Source organism: Sphaeramia orbicularis, chromosome 8 (assembly GCF_902148855.1).
Source record: "Sphaeramia orbicularis chromosome 8, fSphaOr1.1, whole genome shotgun sequence".
Classification (NCBI taxonomy): Eukaryota; Metazoa; Chordata; class Actinopteri; order Kurtiformes; family Apogonidae; genus Sphaeramia; species Sphaeramia orbicularis.
Window position 1 is genome coordinate 28,881,444 of NC_043964.1, and position 26,822 is coordinate 28,908,265.

Below are 26,822 nucleotides of genomic sequence, written 5' to 3' on the forward strand. Positions count from 1 at the left end.
CTTTGAATTCTTATAATTGGAAAAGTGTGCATGTGTGTATTTGGTTAGTGGGGTGGGTGTATGCGTGTGTCCCATACTCAGATTTCTCATTACAGGCAGAATAAACTACCGGCAGGCACGGTGAGCTTAGTGAGTGTGTGTGTGGACTCTGGCAGGCAGCACAATGAAGCTCTTTGACTGTTGCAGAAATGTTTAGTTTGTATCACAGATGTAAACCCAGAGGGAAAGCCATGAAGGAGACACATTCAGAGAGGTGACGTGAAATGGAAGAACTTAATTTGGCATTTATGACTCTCCATATTCTTTTGGTTTGATGCTGCTGTGCAGTCTCTTTTGTGTGTCTTCATGGACAACAAACATCTTTTCCCTCACTTTATTAATATCAGTTTGTATGTGGATCAATAAAGTGTATTTTTTTAAAAATACATTATTATACTTTGACTTATTTCTGGATTTATTCAGGACTTTCAGTGATAATGTCATATGTAGCAAGGTGGACTTTTTATAATATAGTCTGAACCTCAATTTTTTGTTGCAACCAAACATATTAAAGTGAGTTTTTGTCATGTTTTCCTGAGGTTTCTGGAGCGCTTAGACTGTGGTGGGATGGCTTCTGGTTTGATTAAAAACTGCATATTTTCATAATTTTGGACTGATTTTATCACAGTTATTTTACCACTAGCTTGAAGAAACCCCAAACAAATCTGCTCATTAATGAAGTAAACAGGCCTCATTTTACTTATCAAAATGATTTATGGTTAAAAAAAAAATCACATGGTTGTCTTTCTTTACAGACATGCTAAAAATTGTGTTCAGCCAAAATATGAAGCAGTATCTGGTTACATCATCTTTAATGTGAGGCCTGGTGTTTTTCATTTTCTGCAAAATGAATATGTTTTTGCCTCTCAACCACTGGGCGGAAAACTAAACAACACGGAGATGCATCTTACGGCTCTGATAAATTGTCGGAGCCATTTGTTAGACAATTCAAAGGCCAGAAAATTGATTTATTTAAAAGTAAGATTAAAAGATTGGTTAACCAATAATGCCAACAAACATGCTGTTCCTGAGCTGAGTTTAAGTGTAACTGACAAGTTTCAAAAGAAATACACAAAAATGTTCTTCAGATGTCAGTACAGATGTGGAAATATCTTTCTCAGTCTCAAAAATGCTCAGTATTCTGTTATTCCAACAAATGTCTCTTCTTCCAGAATGTGAGCACTGGCCAGAGAATGAGCTTTTGATACTTCCCTCCACAATGCAGCATATTTAGAGTTTGAAGAATGTCTAATACTAACACCACAGGGATATGGAGTCAACATTGTGAAATGTGAAATATAATGTCTATAAAGAATGGGAGCTTATTCCAAGAATATGTCACATTGTTACTCAATGCTGCCCTCTGAATTCCAGCTACACGAGCTGCATAATTTAAGCTAAAACCAAGCCAAAAATGCTTCTGTTACTCTGGTACTATTTCTCTTTATAACCAATATGCCGATTAAGCTTTGGCTGGAAAGAGAGTATTCGTGATAACATGTGATTTAATGGCCAGCCTCATTCAGCAACCTCATGCACAGTTCTTGCATGTGTTGTGTAGCCGTTAAACACAGGCTTTTACTGCTAAATATGTGTTTGACATCAATTTTTCTTTCCAAATGTAAACACAGTCACAGCAATTATACTCCTCTTTTCACACAGCAGGAATCTCCTTGTAACATTTTCACTTCTAGAAATGTTTGACTGCATAAAGCACACAATAAAACATTATAGTGAAAGATAATAGATAACATTGAATAAGCATGGCGATGATTGATCTGCTGGTCCTATAAAAAATGTAATGAAGTTTGCGTGAAGTGTTCTTCTTGAATATTTTGTCAGTTTTATTGGTGTAATATCCACAAAACTGCTTAATTATTTTATGTTATTTTATTCATTTATGTATTTATTTTCTTGAGGTTGAACAGAAATGTCCTACATCCAAAGAGTCACTCTTAACACTTCAGTAAGTACAGATACTGCTATTCTTTGGTTGAAGGACTGCACATCTGATTCACAAGTATTAGTGAGAGAATCACCAGCCAATCAGATTTTAATGTTAAATGACAGAATGCCCTCTGGGCCCAGCAACGTGCCCTGTGCTACCCCCCCACCTTCAAATTCCTTCATATAAACATGAACTTAAGCCAAAATAAAATGGCTCCACTTTTACTGCTACACCAGATCTTGTTGCTGATCTCCTGAAAACACCTTTTTCAAGGTGCCCTTTTGGAGATAAAAAAGAAACAACTAACAAAAGGAACACCTACACCCAAACTAGACTGACTAATGAAGACGAGTAAAGGTTTTTTGCATTTTAAAGACTGTAACTACAAGTGCTATGAGTGGGTAAAAGCTAGCACCAAGCACCAAAAGCTGTTTTTCTGGCTGTGTTTACTTTTTAATACAAGTAATAGGACCTGGTTCTGGCTTTGCTCTTGAACATCAAGGCTCTGAGCACCATATAATGCCAGTGGTCCATCTGAAAAGATTTGGTAATAAATATCAGGTGGATTTGCAGCCAAATGAGTAGAGGAAATGTGAAATCAGCATCCACAAGGAGAGTCAAAATGAACCAGCACATCCTGAAGTGCCTTATTGACTGTATTCTCTTTTTGGGACAAGAATTCTTTCACGAATCCAGAGATTTGCTGAAGAAAGGCAACTAATTATAATTGTTAACGATGTTCGCTTAACATGATGATGACTTGACGCCTCATCTTGCTACAGCCTGTTTTTATAGGGACATCTGGAAAAAGTCAAATTGATCTAATAAATGCAGTGACTGAGGTTATAAATGGTCAAATAAGAGATTCAATAAACAAAGTATGCAGTGGTCAATGAGACGACTGATTTCAGTAACATGCTGTAGCTCTCATATGTCCTCAGGTACGGGACTGAAATGGGGCTAAAGGAGAGATTATTCAAATTCGAGGATGTCACAGATTTAAAAGAACAGAAAACAAAAAAAAGGCCATGATCTAACAACTGGACCAATAAGGCTGTCTTCTCTTTCTGTTAAGAAAGAATTGCTGAATCAACTGAAGCAAAAAGGAGAACTGATTGAGAATGTTACTGACCAATTTATCAGAAAAGGTGCATGGACTTGGAGTGGAGTGCTTTACTATTTGAGGAGTATTGTGTCATGCACATTATGGTTCGCATCTGAAAATGTGCACTATTTGTATATGGTGGTGTTGGCTGTACCAGGGAAGATTTGTGTTTGCGGTTGACTATTTCTCTGAACCTCTGAACGCCACTGATTGAGAGACATAGGATTCTTCAATTAGTTGCACTGAGTCATTCAGTTTAGTCTGTGTTTGTATAAACTTGTCAACTAAAGACACCTCATAAGAAATGTGTCTTCAGTTGTGTTGAGGTCAAGCTGCAATTAGCAGGTTGATCCCCATGTAAGTAATCCTGCAACCTTTGACCTTTTCATGACTCATTGTATTATCTGGCCAACAGATCATATGACAATCTCTTGAAATGGAATCACGATCATGATGTGAATCACAGTTTTCTCATCACTTATAAAATGAGGGTGAGTTCCAATCAAGCTATAACCAATTTTCCGCTAGTTTTTTCTGGTGTCAGGAAGCTTAGGCTGTGTGAAATGGCTTTTTATTTGTGTTATCTGACTACAAATTCTGCATTTTTCTCTCTGCATCATTTTGGACTGGTGTTATTACAATATTGACAGTATCTAGATGAAATAAACACTAGTCCACACTTACTGTACACACAGATGCGATGTTTTACATCAATGATCTAGACTGTCGTGGCCTAATTCGTCTGGAGATGTAATGAATGAAAAACATTTTGACACTAGCATAATTAAGCATGTGTGTAAATCAGACTAACTGCACATCAAAGCTGAGAAGCTGGACCTGCATCTAATGGATTTACACCAGTTCGTCGTGATTTCTTCTTCTGGCAAAACGTCATGTTACCTACGTTTTCCAAGTTATTGTAGATTAGATCTGAATACTTTAGTGTTGACAGATGCTAAAATATTGCTACAAATGGGCTGAAATAAACTCACTAACCTAGCGACCTATGCCAGTGACATTAATGCTATGAATTCTACTTGTGAAATACTGTAATTACACTGATAAATATTCCATTTAAAAGTAAGGTTAGCTAAGTGGGATGGTTTAACACAGCTGTATAATTCCTGTGAAAATGTAGATGTATGACTGATTAAGATCAATCACAAACTAATGTGTCATGTTTGAAAATAATCTTATCTTTTGCAGAGGTTGAGTTCACGTCATAAAAAATGCATGCATCCATTAATGTATTAGTTACTTGCATAATGTTTTTTATTAACATTTCTACAGACATTAGTGCACATATGCCTTTATGTTTGTTTGAAGTCCTCTCTGACCCCTCTGTCCTTTAATTAGTTTTTATCTTTCTATGTGTTCGCCCTCTTTACCCATCCACCCCATGCATGATGTCTCGTGTCTGTATCTTTCCCCATCAAACCCTGCTGGGTTCAGGTCCTGGTAATAGCCAGTGGATAACCAGGCCCAGATGTTGCGTCCCTTTCCCTCATTTCTGTCTTTCTTCTTTGCTCTTACTCCATCTCTTAGCTCTTTTTTAGCTCACTGTATTACAGGCCCCAATGCCAATATTAATAAGGCTGAGAGGAGTCTTTCCTAATGAATGCACAGGATTTTTTTCTTTTTTTTTTCTTTTTTTGCTGTCCTGCGCAGCTCTGCAAAACAGTGGCGTGAAATCTGGATATTCCATCCCATGCAGTGGTTGGAGTCAGTCTAAATTACAGTTGATTCATCAGGGCTTAGTTTGCATGACCTAACTCCTCTATGTGCTCGCCTTGGGTTTGGTTTGATGTCATATATGAATTATGTTTTGTCTGTGTGGGTATAAACATAGGGATGGGTTTATGAATTTCAGTCATGCTGGTTACTGGAGGCCTGACAGGGTCAAAACGCCCAAAAGACATCAGGATTTGAGGTCTGAGGGGGGGTTTGAAGAGGACTGAATGAGGTTTGTCTGTGTGTGTGCAGAAGTGTTTGTGGTGGGTGTGTGCTCTGGAGGTGGTGCTGAAGTGTTGTTGTTTTTTTTTTTTGTTTTTTTTTTTTTTTGTTTGGGGCAGGGGGTTGATGGGCGGTACAGGAAAGAAGGTAAGGATGTGTGCCAGCTGGCAACCAAGGACCTCTTTACATGTGTGTGTTGTTTGTGAGTGGAGCGTGCTCATTAGTGCGCTGGCAGCCTTCGGACTCTTAGTTTCCACCTAATTAAGGCCCTACGTGTGCACATGTGGGTGACACCTGGAGCTAAAATGGCAGATGATCAAGCTTTTCTGCTGCTTCATCGTGGAAGTTAAGATTCACTGTCTCCTTCAGCCGTCAGTTGTGCGTTGTCTCAGCGTTTTTTGAGGGATGAGAACGTACAATCACTGTTACTCATAAATGAGATCAGTTCCTAATCCAATCACTTGTTTTTGTTTCAACTTTTGCACCATTTCATCGTCATTTCACAGAAGAGACAACACCTTGTGGTTAATGTGAACGTAAGGTTAAAGTCAGACTCATCATTTCTTTTTGCTTGGTACCAACATCTTACAGCTCCCATGTGACTTCACCTCAGTTTGCCCTTTTCTTTTCCTTTAGTCTTTTTTCAGAAACTGCAATATGGCTTCAATTAACATCTGCTCCACTGATTTGCTTATACCGCTCTTTTCATTTAAACAAGAAATGTGTTTTGCTGTCTTTATTCTAAACTTGGCCAAGGCCTGTCACCCCCGGAGGTGTTCAATTTTGGGAGATTTGAAGTTTTTTTTTTTTCATGTTTTTCACAGCCAGAAAAACAAAATGAAGTGCGAATTGGATTTCTGTTGATACTCTGCCTTGTGTTGTTTTACAAATGTTAAATTATCGTGATTTATTTGTTTAATATGTGGTTTTGGGATATGGGAGTAGCTCAAGGCAGTTTGTGTGTAAATGGAAGTTTGCTTGAAGCACTGGACTATGAATCTGACTTTCATATGTAATCACTCAGAGATGAATAATGCACATTATGCTGGTGTGTGTGTGTGTGTACAATGACATACACTACACCTTTCCAAAACTTGGGTTGGTACCCAAAATGGGCCGCAGAACTATTTTTATTGGGTTGGCAACTGTTAATACCCAACATTATTAATAATATGTGTGAATTAATTTTCCTTATTAAAGTAGAAGAGTGTTCTCTGGAAGTGTTTTAGAAAACTTGACCTCACTAAAGCATGTGAAAAGCAGAAAAGAGGCCTGGTTTGCAAAGACAAAACAAGATGCAACAAGATGAAGACAACTTAAAATATGCAGTAAGGCAAAATAATATAAAAGACACTAGAAAAATTAACATAACAGGATGAAAATTATGTAAAAGACACAACAAGACAATTATGACATAAGAAACACAGGACAGCAATGATGCAACAGGATGAAAATAACATAAAAAAGACTGAAAATTGATGTAAAAAGCAACGTGTTGAAAATGACATAGGAGACAAAAACAACTGCGGATTAAAACAAGATGAAAACAATGGAACAAGATGAGAACCACATGAAAATGGTCAAAAATTAAATGCAACAAACAGATGCACCATTGCGAAAGACAGAAATTACATTTAATTGAAACACTGGGATATTATCACATTTAGTGGCATACTTCTATACATTTGGGTCATGAATGGATATAAAGTTGATTTATTGGGTTTTTGACATTTACAGTGCTCGTGGTAAACACATCTTGACAGCAAGTGAAATACCAAGCGGCAGAGGAAGTTGACCTGTCAGACAGTCACAGGAGGAATGCAGGAGTCGGGACACAGCTGAGACCAGCCTCAGAATGCCCGCAGGGAAACAAAGTGCCGTTGACTCCATCTGTGGCTGTGTTAGCTGACCTATATTTGACCAAAAGCTGGTGCTGTTTCAATTATCCTGGTCAGTGTGTGTTTTCTCCAGATGCTAGCTAAATCACACTGATGGTTGGTAACAGGTCAGACAGTATTGCCAAATATGAGAGGTGAGTTTTTGTAAGACAGACGGCTACGTGAACTTCCCCTTTATATTTCTTTTACATTTCTGCTGTGCAAACTAACCAGCTGTGACATGCACACACAGTAACATGTCGTTTACCTACATACCTGTACAAACTGGTGCTGTTCTTTTAAAGCCAAATAGCAAATATATAAGGTACACTATGTAAACATGTCCTTAAAGAACTTAATTTGTCAGCAAAAATCTGTTTTGTTTTAAGTACAAATTTTACATTTGGTTCACAGCAGGAGAAATTATTTGTTTATTTTTATTTTATTGGTTTATTTAATAGGGACCATGCACATTTATGAACATTGCTGTATAAAAAGTACTCCCATGTAAATATGCCAGAATTAGTTAAAATAACTACTTTTCATCTGTAGTCCCTAGGCAGGTGACAGAAAAAAAAAACATAAAACAGCCAACATTAATACATCACTCGTTCACTATAAATTAAAAAGTTAAAAAAATACAAATAATAATGACATAGGCATCATTAAAACAAATAAACAAAAAACAAATAGACATAGTATGATCACATTCACCCGTATACTTACATACAACTAAACAGAGAAAGTGTGTTATACAAAATAAAACCACCCTGTACTGTACATTTTTCTTCTACATCTAGCCTTTCCTAAGTAATTTCAACCCTGTATTATAGCATTATCCTCTACATTTTTCAGTAAACTTCATAATTGCTCAACCATGTCGATGTTCATACAATTAAATAAAACTTATATCAAAACAAACAACTGAAGTAAAAGCATCATTAACTGAACCTAAAAAACAGCATCTACATTGTTTTTTTTTTTTTTTTTGATGAATTAACGATTCAGAAGATGACAGTGTTTGTATGTTCACCAGACAGTCTGTGAAAATCCAAAATTTAATAGTTATTGGAACATTTTGCGACTATGCATGACATAGGTGACTGATTAGGTCTTAAAGGGTTAAAAAAAAGGTTTTTTAACATGTATTACTTTAATTCACTTGTTGGCAATACAACCTTTATTCATGTTTCTATTATTTGTAAGAGTTCCAACTATTACAGTAGTTTTTCTGTTATAATACTAGGTTTGTGTTTGAGCTTTACTACTAATGAAACTGATCAGGCTCAGAGGTAACGTCTTCCAGCTCCATGTGAATACCTCAATGCTTGTCTTAAAACATCATCAAATGTTATTCAATGTGATGTGTCACAAAGAACACTACAATTCTTCAATTAGTAAAATATTGTAATGTACAACAATTAAAATAAAGAAATAAAATATACTTAATCTCTGCATTATTATTACTAGCTAAGTCATTTCAAGTCTCTAATCATATAGCTAATGTTGACTTATGATATTGTAATAAAAAAACAGAATTCGGGGATTCTGTAATTTGAGATAATTGGAAAAAAGAAATGTAATAATTACTGTAGTTTACTAAATCCACAAGTGATTTGGATACATTTATGGTGTCATTTCAGCAAAACTAATAACTAAGTAACTAATGTAACTTGTTTTTTCAGTAAGGAACCAGTAGTTGATGTTGTGTCACCATGCTTAAAGCTATTCAGACTATCCTCATTTGTTACCGCTTAAAGCTTCAATAGACAGGAATTTTATTTATTTTTTTGGCATCACTGGGGAAAATTTCCATAAAAACCTTTCTGTGTATTGTAAGAGAAGAAACTAGATCCTCTGTACCTCCTCTTGGCTCTTCTTGGAGGCCTTAGAAAATCCAGCCTGTGATGGATTTTTGTCAATCACAGGTCTTTTCAGAAATAGGGGGATCTAAAAACAGGTCAGCTCTGTTGATTCTCACAGAAGCAACGTGGCAGCTCACTTTCCCATGATATTTTGGCTTTGCTTTTCCATAGTTTCATGAAGCGATGTCACATCATCCATCTTTATACACAGTCTATTCTTAAGACAGAGGGGCGAGCTGCAGGAGAAGGGTGTGTATTTCCAAATTCTGATGTTTCTTTGCTTATTTCTGCATTATGTAGCTTTAGCAATGATGGAAACTGCAGAATACAAAGATTCAAGGGTCTGTTTTAGATAGATGCATGACAATAACCCCACCTGTGTCCCATTTGGACACATTAGGACACAGGTGTGCATACCTGCATTAGTGTTGAAAAGTTTGGAGGCAGACAGAAACTGAGAGGTATTTTAGCACATAATGAGCCTCTAATAGGGGAAACAGTGAAGGAAAACATGCCCTGAAATCTGGCTCACACATGTCTTATAAATGCCACATCCGTCTCCAACAAAAGCCATCTTAACTCATCTTTTACTAATTGAGCTTTCTAAGACAGCAGGTTCTGTTGCAGTTTGCGGTTTCATGGACGAGCTGGATAGAAGTTTTCCCTGAGTGAAGCTGCTGAGTGTTGGGGTAAAGTTAGCGTTGGAAGGCTTGTCATACTTGAGGAGTCTCTGAGGAGGAGTGTGAGCAGCAGCAGGACGTTGAGCTGTTTGTTAGTGTAGTGTAGATGAGGTAATTAATCAAGTTGTCAGTCAGCTGCCCTGTCCTCCACTGCTAAATATACAGTACGCTAATGTATGAAATAATCCTGCGCTGGCTAGCATGTTTATTTACACACAATATCTCAGTGCACATGTATGCCCTTTAGCCTAACACCTGCTGTAACTACTAGCACATTAAACTTTAAACCATTTAATCTAAAATTTATTGTTTTGTTGAAGTTGATGCTGGAAAGTTCTAAAAATCACTTTGATTACAGCAAACAAATAGTCCATTATTAAAAGATTCTGAAACTAAAGGATAGCCTCCAGTGTTTACACAGGGTAAAGGATTATGTGATTATGCATAAATGACATGACATGACCGTGACATGCTTTGCACACATGTGCCTTCTGAGTGACTCCCCCTGTGCACAATTCATGCTTCTATACAAGTGCGTGGGGGTACTTTGAAGATGTGAAGACTCTATGATGTGGTTTCAGGCAGAGAGAAAAAGCCAGCCAACTGTATCCATCGCAGCTATGAAAGAGCCATAAATGACAACAGGCATTGGAGGGTCGGGTCAAGCTACAGGGTTTCTGGGGCTTCTTGTTGTCTCCAGCAGTGTGGGCATGATGAGCTGTGGGCTCCAGCTTTGTCTGTCATCTCCTCTCTTCACAAAAAACACTCAGAAAGAATCATCTCTTTGTCTTTGCTGAACAGGTCTGGCGTGCAGAGTCTCATCAGCCTCGGGTGTTGCAGTTTCTTGCCGTCGTTGTTGGCGTCATTTCTTCCTCTGTCATTAGTGCCCTGTGATGCCCCACGTAGTTCTGACCAAGCCACTAAGTGCATCTCTAGAATATTCACTGCCTGAACCTCAACCACAATAACCATCAGAAACCCCAGAGATCACCAAACATGCACTTGAAATCTCCTTTGGCTCTCTACTGCTGCTTTTGGACTGAAATCCAGATTCAGGCAAATCAATGGTCCCGTTAATCATGTTATTTCCAGGAAGCAGCTAATTCTGCGCAGGGCTTCGATCCAAAACCAGCCTCAGTGAGTGACCTTGGGTAGTTTTCGCTGATTGCCAGTGGGTACACTGCAGTTGGTGCCAGTCGCTCCACGGTACAGCGCAATTGGGTCCAATCTGTTGTCCCCAGGCCCCAAAGAGGGGTGACCACAGCCCAGGCTTGCTACATTTGGCTGGCAGGATCCCTACTGTGGCCACACGGCCCAATTAGCACCGTGGCTCAATAATCACAGCCTTTTTACCACTTCAGTGTTTTATTTCACTTAGCAAGGCAGTTAAACTGATTTGTACACATAGCCTGGACCAAAAATCGCAACGCAGGTCTGCCTTCCTGCACCTTATTAAAAAAACATCAGAGGACCCAGAGTTGAGTTTGGAAAACATTTTATGACAATCATATATGTGATTCATAACGTCTGTCATAGGATTATTTGTTCCCCATATTTTCATGCAGAGCAGGCTAATGGTTTTTACACCCCTGTCAGATTCTTCTACAATACATGCATCTTAAAACTTTATTGCAATGAGCTTTGGCCTGTCATCCAAACATTACTGTAATTATTTAAGGTGGCTGCAGTTATTTTGCATAATTGCAATAATAACAGCTGGATGACACCAACAGAAAGATCCTATGTGAACAATTTCTACTGTCTTTCTTTCATGACATCCCCTCATTGCTTCTATTGGTAGTTGTCATATCAGTTATTTCTTTTAATAAGAAGGTTTCCATATTTAATTTACTTTTGACAAATCTTCCATGTGGATTTTTGGTTTGCAAAGTCTGAAAGGCATACAGAAATTAATTTTTATTTCTTCATTCCGGTGTTATATCTCCAGTGGCAAAAATGAGGAATGTGAGGAACGTGTATTCCATATGCAACTCTCTCCTTTCGGTCCAAAACAAAAGACTACATATGGATAGATAACTAGACATTGTTTCATATTGTTAAACCGAAGCTGCTGAGACACAGAGTAGAGCAGTAAATGTATCCAAGTCACCTCTGGCTGAATCTAATCAGCCTTTGGTAATTACAGCTGTCAATTTGTCAGCTTCCTACCTGTCTGAAAACACCTGTGAGTACACAAGGTCCTGGGAGATTTTCTAAAGCCTAAAAACACCGGAAAGTAGATGCAGAAATCTAGAGTCCTTCTGATGGCATTTTTGTTCAGTGACACTTAAAAAATATCATGCACTGCAGCTTTCAATGCAGTAAATATCTTCTTCATTACATGTATTATTTAGATATATAAACTGTAGATTGACTTACACAATACTACAGCACAAAATGATCATTTCACAAAGAAAATAATTTAACCATTAATCATGTAAGATGCCATAATAGTGATAGCCCCAGGGCAGTGCATACAGTATTTACAATGTTTTATATTTGTCTTTGGCTGCACTTTTATGTTTTGCCCCTATACACTATGTCAGTAGTGATGAATCCTTGTCCTGAATCCAGAATGGATAAGACATAAGATGAACTAGAGTATTAATCTTTGAAAGACAACAAGGGACATTTCTGAAGAGGGTGCATAGGTTTACACACTCTAAATGTAGTGGATACAGATTTATGTGGAACTGAGGCGGGTTTGCATATTTGTTACCTATTTGTTTTCATTTAGATGATTTGCAAAGTGTATGATCTTGAATGTTAATGAAAGAACAGACTGTAGAAAACAAATGAGTGTAGCAGCAGTGGAGATATGGTAACATAGTGCCAGCTCTTGTAAGTCTACACCGGTGAGAAAGCAGGGCCTCCTGAGAGGCAGAGCTCTGCTACCAGTACATACATACGTGTCCATTTTCCCTGTCTGTTTTTGTCTGTTCAGCAAAATGCTCCCAAAATGTACCCCCTATTCCAAATGCAGCTCTCAGTCGGCTTTTCTGCATTGCACTCTTTTATCTCCCTATTACCACATCTTTCTCTTTTTCCCTTCACCCCCCATCCAAATGAGAAGTGATTGCTTGTTAAACCCCCTTTTTCCATCTACCTCTCCCCTTGATTTATTTTTCCGTGGGGTAGAAGGATTCCTAGGGCCAGTATTTTCCCTGCCCTCTGAAAACACAGGGTGACGTCTTTTGTGGCGAAGTGTCCGACTAAATCTCCATGGTGAACAGAAGCTGAGCCAAATGTCCTGTTAACCAGAAACCTATATAATTATCAATACAATGAATTAAATAATAGCACTGGTAAACACGTGTGGGAAACTGAGTAATGGAAATAATATTTGTCGGGCTATTTTTGTTTGTTAAAAATATTCCTAGAGTATAAGAAACAACAAAGCACCTGCCAAATTGTAGCACTGCACATGAAATATAGGATGAATGTATATAGGAAGTGACATGTCTTGTTCTGTGATGTATTATCTAGGATTTAGAGAGTGTGTGTATGATGAAATTGAGGAAATCCCCTCCTGATCCTCAGCAGATTGATCTGCCGTGTGTGTAAAAGCAATACTCCACTGTTTCTCCACAACCCATCACTCTTTTCTGGGCCCATCTGTGTGTCCTAACTTTATCCCCACACAATTGTGTCGTTTGAGGCTCAGAACCAAGAGTGCGAGGATAAAAAAGAAAAACTCAATCCAAACAACCGGTGCAGAGAGAAGACTTCTGGATATCCCATTCTAGCTGGATACTATATTTAACTGGGGTTCAGTCCAGTCCGTATCACTAGTCTCTCCCAGGGGGGGTACAGGTCTTGCATGGTGTTTGTAGAGTAGAACTGGCCGGTTAGTTGTGCTCTTTTTTCTCCCGTTGGATCGCATCTCAGTACGTTTTTACTATGGAGTGCTTTTCATTTGCTGACACAAAAGATATGAGCTAGGGGAAAGAATGACTGCAGGCAAGACAAACAGAGAATAATGACAGTAACAGCCCTTCTGTAATGTGAAATCAGTCATAGGTGAACTTTATTTCTGTAAATACTGTGTATAGTTGTAAGTGAAAGCCCTGGGTCAGAGGGGTCACTTCTGCTATTACAGCTGCACCTTTAGGATTTGCTTAGTGTTGTCATTCCTTCATATTACACTCGCTGCCCAGGTTTTGACCTTGCATATTAATTTTCATCTTCTGGTAGGGAAAAGAAATGAAAAGTATGGAAAAATAAGAGAGAAGTTTGTGGCTTGTGGAGCGTTTGGAGAAACTGGTGAAATCTAAGATGGTTTTGATTAACAAAGAAATGGTGGCGGTAGGGAGCAGAGGAAATGAAAGAATAAAATGGCTGGTTTAATTTCCATCTTCACCCCCCCCCCCTCCTCTCTCTCTCTTCTCTTGTCCTGTTTCTTCCCTCCTTCTGTCTTATTCCTATAGACGTCTGCATCTGCTTCTGTATAGTCAGAGTTGCATTCGGGATAGCGAATCATGACTGAGAAACAAAACTTAAATGAGCCATGAAGACAGAGCAGGATGAAGAAAACCCAGTAATTGCTGAAAAGCCTAATTAGGCATAGATGAAACGACTGAGAGAGAGTCTGTTTCAGGGGTGATGAAAGCTGCAAGGCTACAGTTATTGATTAGAGGATGGAAATTACAGTAAAAGAATCATTATTTTGTGCAGAGTGGAAGGACAGGGAGAGGAGAAAATGAGGAGCAGGTTGCAGTGATGAGTGGCTGCAGCTGGTTTTGTGTGCTGTATTGTTTTCTCTTAAGACTAAAAACAATGGGATGACCAGGAGACGGACTCTTCTGTTAACGCAGACTTGAGTTACATGCATTTAAGTCAAACAATCCCACTCTAGAATAAATGAAACTCCACCAACTATATTGGCAACAAAAGAAGAACTGTCAACTGATAATTTAAAATTTTGTTATTTTGGGCATTGTCCTTTAGGGAAATATTTTTATTTGAGTTTGAACATAGTTGGAGTGTTTGATGAACAGTACTCCGCAGATAAACTATCAGAGTGAAAGATCTCTCATTAGATTACAAGATTGATTTGGGTAAAATTGAGAAAATAAACCCTCAATCTTCCTGCACGCTAAATTAATTTCTGCACCGCTGGCACTCTTTGTTTAATACTTACACCCTCAGTGTTGGCCAGAGAGACACAGAGTGAGATGCAGAGATTGTGATAGTTCCCATATGTGCACACAGACACCTGATATCCGTCCCGGTGGGTGAATCAACATTCTCTGTGAGTGACACAGATGTGCGCTCCGTCTGTTGAAGTTCAGAAGTTAAACAGTGGAGGGAGAAGGACAGAAGGAGATGAAGTGATCCTCATTTGTTTATATTGGGAGAGGATACTTAATAGACCTATAAAACCTAATTGGCCAGACTGCTGACTGGCACTTTTCTTCGTCTACATCTCTGTCCAACCTTGCGCAAACTCCGCTGGGTGTCATGTGAGATGGATTAGTAGCGATTAGAATCAAAGTTTTATAGACCTGCAATGAATATTAACACTTTCTAAAACTGTGGGTTTTTCAGCTCTGACCAAATAAATACAGATCTGTATTCAAATACTGTATAACTGCCTTTCCAAAATGGAGGGTCGGGGTCCAAAATGGGTCATGGGGCTGGGTTTTTTGCGTTGCCAAATGTCATGACTAATAACCAAGTCCATGTGAAATGCAGAGGAGAATTCTTAAAAAAGTGTAAGAGACATGAAAGTTGACAGTGATGTAAAGGATGTAAGACATAAGCAGAAGAGATTTTCATGAACAGTGCATTGAAAGTCACTCAGTCATATATTTATGTAAGAATTGAAATTATTTGTTTCATATGTCTGTGATAGTGTGTTGGTAGTTAACTAGCACTAACCTGTCTGTGATTATCATTCCAAGTGCATTTATTGATGCCCAAAGAGTCAGAAGAAATGTAAACATTATTGACACTTAAAACACTTGATGATTTTTGTAAATCTGGGTCCCCGGGAGACAGAAAACTGACTATTTAGGTCTCCAGCTGTAAAAGTATAGGAACCAATGCTATATAGATTGAAAATTTAATAGTAAGAAAGCTAGTCAGCATTTTCCATCCATCCATCCATTCTCTTCCGCTTATCCGGGGCCGGGTCGCGGGGGTAACAGTCTAAGCAGGGATGCCCAGACTTCCCTCTCCCCAGACACCTCCTCCAGCTCTTCCGGGGGGATCCCGAGGCGTTCCCAGGCCAGCCGAGAGACATAGTCTCTCCAACGTGTCCTGGGTCTTCCCCGAGGTCTCCCCCCGGTGGGACATGCCCGGAACACCTCCCCAGGGAGGCGTCCAGGAGGCATCCGAAACAGATGCCCGAGCCACCTCAGCTGGCCCCTCTCGACGCGGAGGAGCAGCGGCTCTACTCCGAGCTCCTCCCTGGTGACTGAGCTCCTCACCCTATCCCTAAGGGTGCGCCCAGCCACCCGACGGAGGAAACTCATTTCGACCGCTTGTATCCGGGATCTTGTCCTTTCGGTCATGACCCAAAGCTCATGACCATAGGTGAGGGTAGGAACGTAGATTGACCGGTAAATTGAGAGCTTTGCCTCTCGGCTCAGCTCCTTCTTTACCACAACCGACCGGTACAGCGACTGCATCACTGCAGACGCTGCACCGATCCGTCTGTCAGTCTCACGCTCCATCCTTCCCTCACTCGTGAACAAGACCCCGAGATACTTAAACTCCTCCACTTGGGGCAAAGACTCCCCACCGACCCGGAGAGGGCAAACCACCTTTTTCCGGTCGAGAACCATGGCCTTGGATTTGGAGGTGCTGATCCTCATCCCGCTCGCTTCACACTTGGCTGCAAACCGCCGCAGGGCACGCTGAAGGTCCAGGTTCGATGAGGCCAACAGGACAACATCATCTGCAAAAAGCAGAGATGAAATCCTGTGGTCCCCAAACCGGACCCCCTCTGGCCCCTGGCTGCGCCTAGAAATTCTGTCCATAAAAATTATGAACAGAACCCGTGACAAAGGGCAGCCCTGCCGGAGTCCAACATGCACCTGGAACAGGTCTGACTTACTGCCGGCAATGCGAACCAGGCTCCTGCTTCGGTCATACAAGGACCGGACTGCCCTTAGCAAAGGGCCCCGGACCCCATACTCCCGAAGCACCTCCCACAAGATACCACGAGGGACACGGTCGAACGCCTTCTCCAGATCCACAAAACACATGTGGACTGGTTGGGCGAACTCCCATGAACCCTCGAGCACCCGATGGAGAGTATAGAGCTGGTCCAGCGTTCCACGACCAGGACGAAAACCGCATTGTTCCCCCTGGATCCGAGGTTCGACTATCGGTCGGATCCTCCTCTCCAGTACCCTGGAATAGACTTTCCCCGGGAGGCTGAGGAGTGTGATCCCCCTATAGTTGGAGCACATCCTCCGGTCCCCTTTCTTAAAAAGGGGAACCACCACCCCGGTCTGCCAATCCAGAGGTACTGTCCCCGACCGCCACGCGATGTTACAGAGACGTGTCAACCAAGACAGATAGTCAGCATTTTATTTTTTTAAAAATTTAACTAGGAAGGTTATTATCATTATTAATTATTTAAGGAGAAGGGGTGGGAGTTTATAAGTTATTCTTCTTCTCACTCCTTTACGAAGATGTATTATATGTCTTATGTTTAAATGTTTTGTTTGTTTATTTATTGTTCTTCATTTTTGACATTCATATTCAAAATAAATACATCAATCAATCAATCAATCAAAAATGGAAGATAGCAAGGTATTTCTGCTTCTTATTAAGATTTATTCAGTAAGTATTTACATGAATGCGTGCTGCAAATTATCCTAAATTCTGCCCAAGTCAATTTTATTAATATAGCACCCATCACAAAGACATATACAGTAGAACTTAGTGTGTATAAATCATCATAAATGATTACATTAATTTTAAAAATAGTTTCAATAAATATATCCACCCTTGCTAATGAAAAATTTGTGATGCAATTTGTAAGGCATAGGAGGTCCAGTATACTGAATCCAAAAGTTTCATGTGATTTTCAGTGACATGTGTGACTCTGTGGACTACTGTAGGTGAGCTGGAATGGAATGACCCATTTAAACATCTGAAGAATACTCTCCATCATCCTGCTACAGACACCTGCGTCGGCGATATTCTTTTCCCAGATGTGATGTCATTTCCTTTACTTCCTAAATCGTCTGGCAGGTGTAACTGATTCTTTACACCTCCTGTGCATTTTTTTTTTTGTCAAGTCACGAACCATTTCTCTCTCTCTGTCTTTTCCTCTTGTGTGAATTCTTTCAGTTTTCAGATTTTGTTCTGCTGCTAAGAAAAACATTTGTCTTTTTTTGTACTCTTTTTTTTTTCAGCCTCCTGTTCTTTCTCTCTGTTTTTGACTGTCATGATTGATTTGTATCGTGTCTGTGAGTTTCAGCCATCAGTGGTGGGGAGGCTCTACGTGAATGGGATTTAAATTTATGACTGCAGAGGAGAGATACTGTTTGGCAACATTTATATATACACACACAGGTCCAGATGTTGTGTCCTCTGGCTGCCCTTTGGTGTTATTAGAAGTGCAGTTCTCTGACGGCTGTGTTACGCTTCCTTAAGCTGTTTATTGGGAAAAGGTGAACAGAGGCCCACAAACCCCTCAAACGGCTTTTCCATTGCTCCTGCTGGCAAAGCCTCGATGACATCTTTGTCAAAAAGCTCAAAAGCTGCACGTGCCTTCATTTCCGGGCAAGGGATGACATCATAGTGGTGTGAGCTGTGGACCGTGGATAGCTGTCTGCATGAGAGACATCAGGCCAGTTGATTTGCCTTTTGCCCTGGAGTTAGCTGGCTCAGACAGCAAAGCAAAGGCCTGAGGGATGCTGTAATGGCAAATCTGAGTCTGTCAGATCCAGAGCCGGTTCATAGAAAGGTGATATAATTTTAGTGTTTTTTTTATTGATCCCCTGAAAGAGCAATTTTGTCTTTTTATCCTTCCCACGGCATAGACAGTTCTTAATACAGGATTAGATTTTTGTGTGTCAAAAGTATGTGTGTGCATATTTGAAGTAAGTGTACAGTGTTATTTTATTAACTTAGGGCCAATGGGAAGCAATCACAGTGTCAAAGTAAAGTCAGTGCAAACGAGGTTTAAAGTGTAATGCTGCTGATGGCCACTAGATGCAGGCATCATTTGACTTTCTTTGAGCTTCTTTCTACAAATACTCAGATTTGTCATTCTAGTCCCAACTTTTCATCTGCTGTTTTGAGGGAAAACATCTGATCTTGAATAAATCAGGCATGGTGATTCCAAATCTAAGATCAGATTCTCCAAATGCCAAGTTTTTGTCATACATGAAAATATAAAAACTAAAAAAAAAACAAAAAAAACCACTAGTACTCCAGTCTTGCATCAACACCTTCCATTGTGGATTCACAATGTGCTAAATTGGTCAAATGTACTTGTAAATATGCACATCAAGCCCAGTGAAGAATAAGAAGAAGCAGATGCCATCACCTTGTGGATGTGGACTGACATTTTCCAAATATATATGTGGACAAAATTGTTGGTACCCTTTCATTGAAGAAAGAAAAATCCACACTGTAATATCTTGAAACAGACAAAAGTAATAAACAAAAATGTGCAGAAAATTAATCGATGAAAATCAGACATTGCTTGAATTGTGGTTCAACAGAATAATTAAAAAAACCAAACAAGTCATATCATAATTATTATCATAATTTTTGCATTGTTTGCACAGATCGATTCCACACTGTTAATTCTGAAGATCTTAGTTTTGGTGCTCATACAGGATGATCAATAAATTCTCCAACCTGGGGAAAATTCCAGGTTTTAGCTTTGCATAATTTTTACATATACTGCATGTTTTCCTTCAGGTATTAAAAGCAGCTGATTTTGAATACTTGGAATTCATAGCTCAAAATGCTGCCATAATATTCTGCTACCAGCCACAAATTGACTCATGTATACTTGAAATTCTCATTTCAGATTAGAAAATCAGCATATCTGATCAGATATTTTCCTCCTCGATGCATAATCATTATTGACCACTGTAATTTATAGAATGTTTTCATGTCTGTTGACAGCTTTCTTTTTTTCTGAATCCACCTTTGGGAACTTCTATTTATTGAATAAAACTTATATTTCCTGAGTTTAGTTCATGTGTTTGAGAGATTTTCTTACACAAGTTTTCCATGTTTTGTTTTGTTTTACCATGTCAGTAAATTAACATTAGCCTCAGTTTGGTGAGTTTCACCCATCATCCTTTGTGCTTCCCTAATTCCACCATTGTATCCAAATATGGTCACTTCTGGATTAAATAACCGATGGAGACACCCTTAAGACAGAACTGGTAGTCTAGAAAACAGACTATGTCTACTTGTTTTATGCAGTCTAGACTTCTTACTCCCAGCTCACCAGAAATTAAATCCGATGATGAATTAGAAATCACAGACATCCCACTGACACACTCGTCTGGTCCTCAGCAGATCGGCATCTCTCAAATATTACACAACAAAAATGATAAAGCTGTTTACCCCAGCATGTAATATGAATACAATTGGAAACTCCTGTTGCTTGCCAAAAATATGTATCAGATACCACATGTTGTTTCTCAGAGCAGTGCCAGAGCTGAACAGGAACCCAGATTAAAGTCGTCCGAACTCAACTTGTTCCTAGTTTGGTCAGAATGCCAGCTCCACATTGTCTTGCCCCTGGAAGGAAATCAGCCAGTGGTGGTGGTTATGAACAGCTCGGTTGCAATGAATTCTCTCCACGTCTGTTTATACCGCGGCTGGATTTAGCCTTACTTCTTCCCCCACTCGTTTCTGATCTATTGCATTTTGGAGGTCTTAGTTTACTCTGGACCTCTCCCATACATCTGGGCTACTTTTCAGCTGTCTCACTTATATGGACTTATTAAGGCAAATACGAGTTCAGTTACCTGCACGAGGCATACCGACTGACTGCAAACTGAAAAATGATCTTGAGTCACGACTTAGGTGTTTATTCAATCCAGGACTTATTATCAACTCTGTCAGTGCTTTGGTAGGGATACTTCTGAAACGTGTTTGAGAGCCAGGTCAGTAGAGTGTTTTCTAATCCCTCTTAGTGGATAGAGGTATTTAGGAGCACACCAGGAGCCAAAAAACATCTGTATAGCATTCAGATGGTGTCAGATAAAGCAGTGCTATGGACAAAGATGTATCATCCCTGAGAGAGGTGTAGACGTAAAGCTGTGATTTGATGCCGGTGTGTGTTCTCACAACTGTAGCAATGTCAAGATCTCTGGGAGCTGAGAACGATAAATTTAGCTTGAACCACTAGTGTGGCCTGTAAACACACGTTCATCTGATGGTTTGTGATTTATCATATGTTCTGCTTCACTTACAGGGACAGTTGTCTTGGAGTCAGCCATACATTTAGCGGAAAACATTAACATTTTTGGAAATAACCTTTACAGTTGAAGGAGAAGACTTACTCTATCACTGTTATATTTGTGTGTAGTGCCACGGTAGTTAGTTTAGCTTTGCTCATAGCACGGAAATGCATTCAGAGCTACATGTGCTTAGTCAATGTCCCAAGTGCTGATCAAGAAATGACTCATTTAAATTTTCTAATAACTTTATCTGTTCAGCAAAACATAATGCTATTGCAGTAACCCCACAGGAAAGGGAGTAAACTTTTAACATTCCTTTTCATTTAAATCAATAAAAACATCAGTTTTACAGACTGAAATGACTGCACTTTTCCTTCACTTTCGTTCTGTATCAACCTCTGCTACACTGGGAGCAAACTAACATGTGTGTTGCATATTGTCCACAAGCACAAGAGTAAGAAAAGAAACACTCTGGAGAAGATTTGGGAAGAGCGAGCTGCACTAAATTGTTTAAACAGTTTAAAGTAATAGAAATAACCAGAGCCTTGAATTCTCCCCTTCAGCAGTCAATTCTTAAACCACCACGCAGGGAGTGTGGCAAGAGTGACGTCAAAAAGGAAAGGAAAGGAAACGGGGTCTGAGTTTGAATTGATAGGGTCCACATGTGTTTCTCTCCTTGCACAAGTGTGCGCAAACTGAATTTAATACTTTGAGTTCATCCCTATTTGTCAAACTGTTACTTTCAGTTGCAGATTTACTAAATGGCCACAGAACTGACAGACCCAGTGTCTTTTGTGCAGTGCAGGCCCCTGTTCCTTTAACTGTAACATACACTACATGGAGTATTCAGAGCAGCAACATGGCAGATCGAGTTCTCTCAATTTGTTTTTACAATTTGTCATGCGCAGCCAGTTAACAGTGACATGAAAATGAGGTGGCACACTCTGCAGAGAGGCAGCGAGGGTAACCTAAACCTTAACACCTAAGCTTGTCTTTTTGCTGTGCCCAAAAGTGCAGCCACGCTCCCAAGAGTCACCGTGTCCGAAAAAAAAATCACAACTGTAATTTCTGGAAACATGTTTGGCTGAGAGGCTCCTGTTCCCCAGAAACGTCATAGCTGATACACATGCTTCATATGATAGCTCAGGGTAACTTTAGTATTTAGTGCACAGATACCAGAGGCGCTCTTGATGACTGTAGAGACATTACAGGGAGCTGGGAGCTTGAAAAATAAGCCAAATGGCGTCCTTTTAAGGTTTTTAAAGCTTTGGTTATTTGCAATCCACACGTTTTAAATAAGTGATTGACAGTCTACAAGCCTGCGTTATCCTTCTTTTCTCTTCTTTTGTGCTCACATTCATTATTATAGTGTTTCTACAGCTTCAGTCAAAAGCAGCACAGAAATGAGAATGCATACAAAGCCCTGAACCTTAACTTACAGATGTTTCCCCTTCCATTCGCCTCTTACACCTCTTTAACGTGTGGTCTATACAACCAGCCACATTCTCTCATTTCAACACTCTGAGTTGTTCTTAGCCATTACTTCTGACAACACGTGTCATTTGAATGTGAAGACCACCTATCAAACCCGACCTGACAGTGTTGTTTTGGTACGTGTTCGCCATGGAAACGGTGTAACAAAGTCTCAGGACCGTGAACGCATGCACAGACGTGGTGTCACAGTTTGGTAATCTAAGATGCACTCGGGGCAGAAGTCACCTTGTCTGTTACATCAACAAAAACAAGTGTTCCTTTCATGGGACAAGTCCTGTTCTGTCCAACCACAGGGATCTGTCAGAGGCACCAGGGAATACTTCTGTCTGTCTCACTTCCCCTCACTGTCTTTTCTCCCCCCTTCAAATCATTCACTCACCTCCTCATTATCTTGAACTAGACTTCTATGTATAATGTTAGGGTTTGACATTAAGACACTGTTAAGATCTACTGTGACTCAGTCTCAGTTGAATTTTTGTCTTTTTGTGTCCTTTTAGAGTGCCAAGAGCCTGCAGAACAACAAGGACTCTCGTATCATGTGGGCCAAAGAAGACTTTTTACTGACCACTGGCTTTGATATGGTGAGAAAAAATTTAGTAGAAATAGTTCATTTGTGCAAACATTTAATGGTTGTGACCTTTTTCCACAGACTTGCTTGTGCAGATTCTTTATTGTAAAATTCAGCTTGATTATTTCTAACCTCAGCGTCTTAGATAAGTCTGATTTGGAATAAACATTGTGTGGTTTTCTTGAATTGTTTAATAGTGAAATGCTTCAGACAGCTAGTTATGAGACTGCAGGCCTGACATATAATATTCCATATAAGATGATTAATTGATAATGAAAATTATCATCATACAACACAGAACAATTTTTTTCATAGCACACTATAGCCTCTAAAATATTTTTTAGCAGCTACTGTGCCTTCAGGCATTTGTCATAGTTATTATAGTTATAGTTTTAAAGCTAATTTCATTTAATTTAAGGTCATAATTAACTGAAACATAGTGACTAGCACTGTCTCATTACTAGAAGAAGGTCCTGGTTACTGGTTCCCAACCCAGCACCATGGAGCCCTTCTCTCTCTAAGTGGGGTTTCCAAGTGTTACCCGTCTGTGCACAGTACCAGCTGAGGTAGGGCTCAGCCCCCCCGTGACCCTGCAAAGGGCAGAAAATTTAACAGTAAACAAAGTGCAATGAACAATTCAGCAAGAAATAAAATGAAATAGAATGATCTTAATGTTTATTTTCTCCCATCTCCAAAGACATGCACCTTAATAGGTTATCTGGCCATTCTAAGTTACCCATAGGTGTGAGAGTGAATTGTTGTTCGTTTATATGTGTCAGCCCTGTGATGAACTGGACGCCCATTCAGGGTGTATCTCACCTTGTAGCTGGGATCAGCTCCAGCATTGTCATGACCTTCCAGAAGACTAAATGGTTCCGTTAATGAATGAATGAATGAAAGATTATGGGACCTGTAATGAACAATGATTTTGTAAATCATATTTGATGCTGTGCATTCTTTAAACTTTTTCAGTTTCAAGGTATTCCCATGGTGCCTTAATAACTGAAACACTAAAACTGAATGAAAACTGAACAGAGAGTATTAAATACCTTAAAACCAGAATGACACAAAGTCTAAAATATGCACTTGTAAAACTATCAAAAACAGAAAAAACTGAAACACTTAATAAAAATGAACTAAAATACTATAATAATTCAGGTTCACATTGCTCCATGTTTGACATTGTGTATAGATGCGGACTCGGGAGGTGAAGCTGTGGGACAGCAGGAAGCTGAGCTCTTCACTTAGCTCAGTTTCACTTGGTACTTCCAGTGGGTAAGTGCTCAATTTAATGAAAGTGTTGTCCCCATTGCTGCTGCACACAGTGTTTATGGTAACAAGACTGCATTTTAATGTCTGTCAGTGAGAGTGAAGAGGTCATATGTCACAGGGCGACTCTGATCTGACACACTAAGTTCACAGGGTTCATGTGTGGCATGTGCATATTACTGTCATTTGCATAAGTAGAATGATGTATGGAGGGCTGCGGTATTTTATGAAGCTTCCTCCTAACTGCACAGCATTCAGACCTCCCAGAGCTCTGACACTGTCCTTCTACATTCCTACCATTTCCTAAGTCAAAGCCACACACAGAGACCTCTCTCCTCCCTCACAGCTGAGGATAGACTGTTTGTATGCATATACTCTGTGTCCTTCTGTCCATAACTACTGCACAGGGTCAGGTGACAGCAGCAGTCACACTGACACTTTTCCCTTCAGCTCATCGCCTGTCACTTCTGCTCCTGACCCTCTACTGTCTCACTGTTTATTTTTCCTAAAATGGCTGCTGAGTACTGATCCATGAGAGGGAAGTAAGGGATCCTTTGTCAGATCCAAATTATGCATTTTACTGCTATTATAAACAGGTTGGCTGGCCAAGTTATTTCAAAGTAGAGCAGACTAAACTCTGCCAGGACCTGCACTACGCTGCAGTGGCTACATAAAGGTCTCATTATTATTACTTTTTAAAAGCAGAGAGGTAGCTACATGAAGCAATAGGTATAGAAGTCAAGAGGTAGATGTATTTGTTACCACTACTGTATTGGCAAAGGTATTCCAAAGATTGCACCTGGTGTGGTTGTAATGGCATCTTAGATTGAAGGTGTATTAACTACATTTATATATGCAAGTTAAATGCATCCCAGAAGAATGTCATTGTTATTTTCCTGTTGTATGTGTATGTAAAAGAAAGGAAGGTTTAGGAGCTGATCCAGCAGGGTCCTCCTCTGTCCTCATGCTCGCCACTCATCTCCATTTCCTCCACTTCCTCTTTCATTCGACTCAGACAGATAGTTGCCTGTCTGAGAGCCTCATTGGAATCCATCACATTGTGTGGTGCCAGCATACTTTTCATGGAAAATAGAGGATATCTGATCCGCAGATGCCACATTCTTTGACTTCCTTTTACCAAAGCAAATATGTTTTTTGTCACATTCATTCTGCATGTCTGGAACATTTGCCACAAAACACTATTGTATAAAGCACATTATGACTGGGGTGTCTAAAACCACAGATGATGGTGTTAATTAGTTAATTTTATTAGAGGTCTTGTCTCCTTGGTGATTCTGCTTACAGACAGAAGAATGTTAAAGTTTATTCAGGGGGCTGGTGTGGCAGTTTTGTGGTGTGATGATGGAACTTGAACAGAATTTACCAGCGCTGTGAGGATTTCTACAGAAATGTCCTGCTCATCTGGTGACAAGCTGTTACGCCTGCTTACTCAGCCACTGTCTCATCATCTGTGAGCCTGTCCACGCAAAACGAAATCTCAGATTTATTAAATAAATTCTATAAGGTCTTAACGCATTACAGTCATTTCCCACTGAACATAATTGCGGGGTGTGTATCATCTGTGATATGTCCCAGTGTATTAAATCACTTCCATCATCCTATCATATACCGGTATAGTATGTCAGAGTGCCATCACTCTCAAGGCCACATCTTTTCCAGATGCCGTCAGGCCGGCCCTGATATAAACCAGGTAGAGATGAGACCTTGCCCTTTACTCTCATCATTTTCCATTTTCTTTTTATTCAGTGTTTCACTACATTTTTATTTTTTAACTTAAAATTCCAGCTTGTTGTTAGTGCGTAGCTCAAAGAAATATCTGAATTTAACAAAATATGGAATTTACTGTTCTATTATTATGCATCTCAGCTGCATTAAAGTAAGACTATAGTCTTAATTTTATGTTTTAAAACAAGTGGATTTTTTTTTTTCCCTTGCCAAAAGTACCAAAAGAGTGGATAGCTTCAAGTAGCATAAAGAAGGGAAGCGGGACCAAATCAAACTAATGGATATATTCTTATTAGTTGCAACAACATCATTTTCCCAGCTTTTGCTTACTCTGTCTAAATGTTGCGGTAGCTGTGACCAAGGTACTGTCTGAGCTTTTGACCCAAGCTGCTGTTACAGACCGAGACCCTTTTCATGTCTTGCTAATCTGCACAGTTGGAAGCATCCAGAAAACTGTCGAGAACAAACAAGGCTTCAGGGATTAAATTGGGGGGAAAATGTAATCACTACCTCCTATTCAGTCAAATCCGTCTTAGGGCTGGCCAAACGTGTTATTAAGTTTGGTCAGTGCTAGATGGAGAGTGCAAATGCTGATAACAAATTGCTGGCCTGTTTCAAGGTTACCACCGAGTACAGAATGTGCATTGTTGGTAGCTGTTTACTCAGGCTGACTCTATCAGTGTTTTATACTGTAACTTGGGAACAGCCAGTTTCTATTCACCATCTCACTCTGCTGTAGTTTCTATAGAAAATACATTGTTCTTTGCTGTAATTTCTTGTAGTTCCTGCAATGTGTCCTCAAGTTGCCTTTGGCCATAAAGCTTTTAATTCTTCTTTTCTGGTTTATTATCACAGTAGGTTTTCTGTGGATAATTTTGTTTTAGT

General features: G+C 39.6%; 1 protein-coding gene across 1 annotated transcript in view; it reads left to right on the forward strand.

Moving 5' to 3' along the window:
• Window positions 1–26,822, forward strand: part of coro7 (coronin 7) — a 120,454-nt gene that overhangs the window by 18,223 nt on the left and 75,409 nt on the right. Inside the window, exons 8-9 of the mRNA XM_030142140.1 lie at window positions 22,852–22,935; window positions 24,115–24,197. Of these exons, the coding sequence (XP_029998000.1) occupies window positions 22,852–22,935; window positions 24,115–24,197 (167 nt within the window). The remainder of the gene's footprint in view (window positions 1–22,851; window positions 22,936–24,114; window positions 24,198–26,822) is intronic.